A 5,000-nucleotide genomic window follows, 5' to 3' on the forward strand; every position below is an offset into this window, starting at 1 on the left:
TAGTCTTTTCAATCTAACTTGGCCACCAATGCCCTCGCTCCCGCACAAGTTTGGTAAGCAGCCATTGACTTCCAGAATATTCATTGCAACAAAAATATTTTGGATGATAATGTCCGTACCGTATTTCATTTTAATATTTATCAGAGTTCATTAGCATTTCATAGCCTCCTCCCAAACCATACTGGTTGAAAAGGTTCCTTGAGGTTTATAATAAACTCCTTTGTTAGAAGGCCTAATGGAAATCTGAATGGTTAGGTAGTACTACACAGGTGAGGAAGGCTGGAATTTTTTTTTTCAAGTTTGTAGGTAGAGGCTTTCCCTTCCTGAGGAGGGTCTGCATTGAACTTCAGTTAGTATTGCAATGGTTAATTTTTTTTATTATAATAAGAAAAATTCATGACTTTTTATAGTAAAAGCCATTGTAATGTATTATGGAACTAAACAGAATTTAGGAGTTTCATAGAACACTCATTTAGCTGAAAATTTTAGTATTAATGGAGACTAGCATATTTCATAATCAGGGAATGCAAATATAAGTAGAAATAGTTACTGTAATATAAAATAAATGGCGATTTTGGGAAAATTATTTGAATTTCCACAGAAGAATTTATATATCGGATATATTGCTATTGAGAATGATACATTTTGATTTTTAGAAGCTTAGTTGTCCGTATATACATGTTCTAATATTTTGTACTTTCTATCACAGAGATGTCAGTGGTGTAGAATTATTAATGAACAACCATCAAAGCCTCAAAGCAGAAGTTGATGCAAGGGAAGATAACTTCAATGTGTGTGTATCCCTTGGAAAGGAATTATTAGCGCGTAATCACTATGCTACTTCAGAGATCAAGGAAAAGCTCATGTCTTTGAGTAATCAACGTATCAACATGTTGCAGCGTTGGGAAGAACGATGGGAACACTTGCAACTAAGTAAATGACTTTAGAATTTTTTGTTACATGGAAATATTTGGAATTTTGTATTTTCATAATAATTCTTTGTTATATTGATGAATATTACCATACCTTTGAGTCATAATGCTGATATCTACCATGATTAAGCTTCTCGACCTTAGAATAAAATCTAACGATTTTTGTCTCGGCACACTGTGCCCTTCCCTTCGGAGATCACTATGTTCAAAATGTTCAAGTGATGTAGAGAGGCTGAACCCATGCCTGTTAGTCCAGAAGTCCTGCCATATACCATGACCTTACAGTATATACCATATATACTTGTGTAACAGCCGATCTCGTGTATTGTGTGACCCCCAAATTTTCACCCATAAAAGATTTTATCATGTATCTCGTGTATCACGCCTTTTGTTGATAGGGATAAAGGACAAAGAGATTCTTGGCAACGATCATTTGTGAGAAGGGCCAGCGTGATGAACAGAAAGAAAGAAAAAAGTGAAGCAAAGAAAACCAAGATAGCATTAACAAGCTCTTTTAAAGAAGACTTCTCTTTTTTTCTGTTTCTCTCTTAACATAGCATTAACATGTTCTTTAAATAAAATCTCTCTCTCTCTCTCTCTCTCTCTCTCTCTCTCTCTCTCATTCTTCTTCGCTGTTATAGTGTTAGATACGTCTATTATTTTTTTTTCCGAGAGAGAGAGAAATTAAACAAAAATGTGTTTAGAGTACATATGATTTTTAACAGCGTCAACGAGTTGAAAAACAATTAAATGTAACTAAGAAAGTAATAACAGCTAATCTGAATTCCTTTATTAACTAAAACAAATATTGATACAAACACACTAGTGTGCGTATGCACAAACACACACACGCAGGTGCAAGAATTGCTATGCAGTAAGAGAGACGGTCGGGGAGGAGGTAGAGATGGTGACTGCGATAACATACCGTAACTCGTCACTGAAAGTGATGAAAATAAAAAATCAAAAGAAAAAAAAATAAAAAAAATATGAAATATAAAAATAAAAAAAAAGAATAAATAAGCCAAGTTAGATTAAATTTTCCGTAGTGTAAGTTACGGTATGTTATCGCAGTCACCATCTCTACCTCCTCGCCGATCGTGTCTCCTCGTGCGTGTGTGTGTGATTGCGCATACGCACACGAGTGTGTTTGTATCAATATTTGTTTTAGTTACTAAAGGAATTCAGATTCGGTGATATTGTTTTTTTAGTTACATTTAACACTCTTTCAACTCGTTAACGCTGTTAGAAATCATATGTATACAACACATTTTTGTTTAATCTCTCTCTCTCTCTCTCTCTCTCTCTCTCTCTCTCTGTCAGAAAAAATTAATATACGTCTAACACTAACAGTGAAGAAGAACAAGAGAGAGAGAGAGAGAGAGAGTATTTATTTAAAGAACATGTTAACACCATGTCTACCTTCTCGCTGATCGTCCGTCTCCTCCTGGCATAGCAAATCCTACACCTGCGTTGGCCTGTCTCTAAGGTAAAGTGGCTATAAAACACATTTTTTATTTATTATTTCTTATAATTATCTTTTTTACATGCTTCTTTCAAATTATGCAGTTATGTTATTGTTGTGTGTAATTATGTGTAGCCATTTATTAAGGATTTATTATGGGTTTTTAGGCTGAGGAACGAATTAAATGAATTACCATGTATTCTTATGGGAAAATTCGTTTCTACATCCGAACATTTTCTACATCCGAAGTCGGTTGTGGAACGAATTAAATTCGTATGTAGAGGTACCACTGTACCTAAGATTCAGCCTAGACAACAAGATCTACCAGTTCAAAGTGCTGTGTTTCGGTCTCTCAACAGCACCTCAGGTTTTCACCAGAGTGTTTACCCTGATATCTTCGTGGGCACAGAAGATCGGCATACGTCTCCTCCGTTATCTGGACGACTGGCTGATCTTAGCAGACTCGGAGTCAACCCTTTTTCGACACCGAGACAAACTTCTGGGGATTTGCCAAGATCTAGGGATCATGGTAAATCTCGAGAAGTCTTCTCTGCTTCCTACCCAAAGACTGGTATATCTAGGAATGATATTGGACACCAGTCTTTACAAAGCCTTCCTATCAGACGACAGGATAGCAAGGCTGAGGAAGGTCGCAAGTCCTTTCCTCAGATGAGACGAACTTCCAGCCCAATCGTGGTTACGTCTCCTCGGCCATCTCTCATCCTTGGTCCGTCTAGTTCCCAACGGTTGTCTCAGAATGAGATCCCTGCAATTGCGACTCAAGTCCCGGTGGAGTCAAGGACACAATTCCCAGGACGTCTTGATCCCTATGGGTCTCCCGGAACGGACGGACCTTCAGTGGTGGGTGGCAGACGAGAACCTACGAAACGGAGTGGATCTTCTCGTCCTCCCCCCCCCCGGATTTGATGCTGTTTTCAGACGTCTCGAGGAAAGGGTGGGGGGCCCACGTTCTGAACCACAGGACCTCAGGCCTGTGGTCAGAATCAGAAAAGTGCCTCCATATAAATCTGCTAGAAATGAAGGCCATTTTTCTGGTCCTTCAACAGTTCCAATAGCACCTGGTGGGTCACTCTGTGGTGGTGATGAGCGACAACACCACAGTAGTGGCTTATATCAACAAGCAGGGAGGTACCTTTTCAGAACAGCTATCCCATCTTGCAGTAGAGATAGTGAGATGGACCGAAGTCCACTCGATTCCACTTTTGGCTCGCTTCATTCCGGGCAAAAGGAATGTGCTTGCTGACAGTCTGAGGAGAGCGTCTCAGATAGTGAGTACCGAGTGGTCTTTGGATCGTCAAGTAGCCAACAAAGTCCTGACTTTGTGGGGTTCCCCGATTGTGGATCTGTTCGCGACAGCGTTGAACTTCAAACTGCCGCTGTACTGCTCCCCAGTCCCGGACCCCAAGGCTCTCTGGCAAGATGCTTTCCAACAACGGTGGGACAACATCAAGGTATACGCCTTTCCCCCGTTCTGTCTGATGAGGAGGGTACTCAACAAACCAGACTATCAGTCAACCTATCGATGACTCTCATAGCTCCGCTGTGGCATCACGCGGAATGGATCCCGGACCTTCTGCAACTCCTTACGGAGCCTCCGAGAGAACTCCCTCCGCGACACGAGCTATTCAAACAACCACACGCCAACATCTTTCACAAAGCCGTAGCTTCGCTTCGGCTTCACACCTGGAGACTATCCAGCATCTCTTCGCAGAGAGAGGATTTCGCAACAAGTTGCGGAAAGGATGTCTGGACACCTGCGAAAGTCATCCGCAGGGGTCTACCAGGCGAAGTGGAGAGTTTTCTGTGGTTGGTGTTGTGGAAGGGGTATCTCTCCACTTGATGCCACTACTGTATTCCAGCAATAGCGGAGTTCTTCGTGTACTTGCAAAAAGAAATGCGCCTTTCAGTCTTGGCAGTGAAAGGCTATCGCTCAGCCTTAAGTCTAGCCTTCAGGCTCAAAGGAGTGGACATTTCTTCTTCGCTAGAACTTTCCCTACTCATACGTAGTTATGAACTTACCTGCCCTCAGTCGGAAGTGAGACCTCCTCCACGGAACGTGGTTCGAGTTCTTAGGTCTCTTAAGAGACCTCCCTACGAACCATTACGCCAGGCTTCAGATCGCCACCTGACTTGGAAGACGGTGTTCCTACAAGCTTTGGCGTCAGCCAAGCGAGTTAGTGAACTTCATGGTCTCTCGTATGACATCGCCCCTTCAAGGGGATGGGGGGAGGTAAGGTTTAGCTTCGTCCCTGAGTTTATTGCTAAGACTCAGAATCCGGGAGTGCCGGACCCTCGCTTCGACTCCTTCTGGATTTCGAGTCTTCGTTCCGTAACAGATGACCCAGACCATCTCCTACTGTGCCCAGTAATGAGTCTGAGGCTATATCTGAAGAGAACAGCTGCAGTTCGTCCCCAAGTGCAGGCTTTGTTTGTTAGCACTGGGAGATCGAAGAGGAGGGTTACCAAGAACACCATCTCAGCATGGATTCGAAAGGCAATCCATCTTTCCCTGAATCCTGACCCTCCTCCATCACGTCGTCCTAGAGCTCACGATGTCAGGGGAGTAGCCATCTCCCTGCCCTTCA

General features: G+C 42.2%; 1 protein-coding gene across 7 annotated transcripts in view; it reads left to right on the plus strand.

Annotated features, from left to right (window-relative positions):
• Positions 1-5,000, plus strand: part of beta-Spec (spectrin beta chain) — a 151,808-nt gene that overhangs the window by 30,757 nt on the left and 116,051 nt on the right. For all 7 annotated transcript variants that reach the window (XM_068383139.1, XM_068383142.1, XM_068383143.1 and 4 more), the window contains exon 6: positions 710-933. In XM_068383139.1, the coding sequence (XP_068239240.1) occupies positions 710-933 (224 nt within the window). The remainder of the gene's footprint in view (positions 1-709; positions 934-5,000) is intronic.

This window comes from Palaemon carinicauda, chromosome 11 (genome assembly GCF_036898095.1).
Source record: "Palaemon carinicauda isolate YSFRI2023 chromosome 11, ASM3689809v2, whole genome shotgun sequence".
Taxonomy (NCBI): domain Eukaryota; kingdom Metazoa; phylum Arthropoda; class Malacostraca; order Decapoda; family Palaemonidae; genus Palaemon; species Palaemon carinicauda.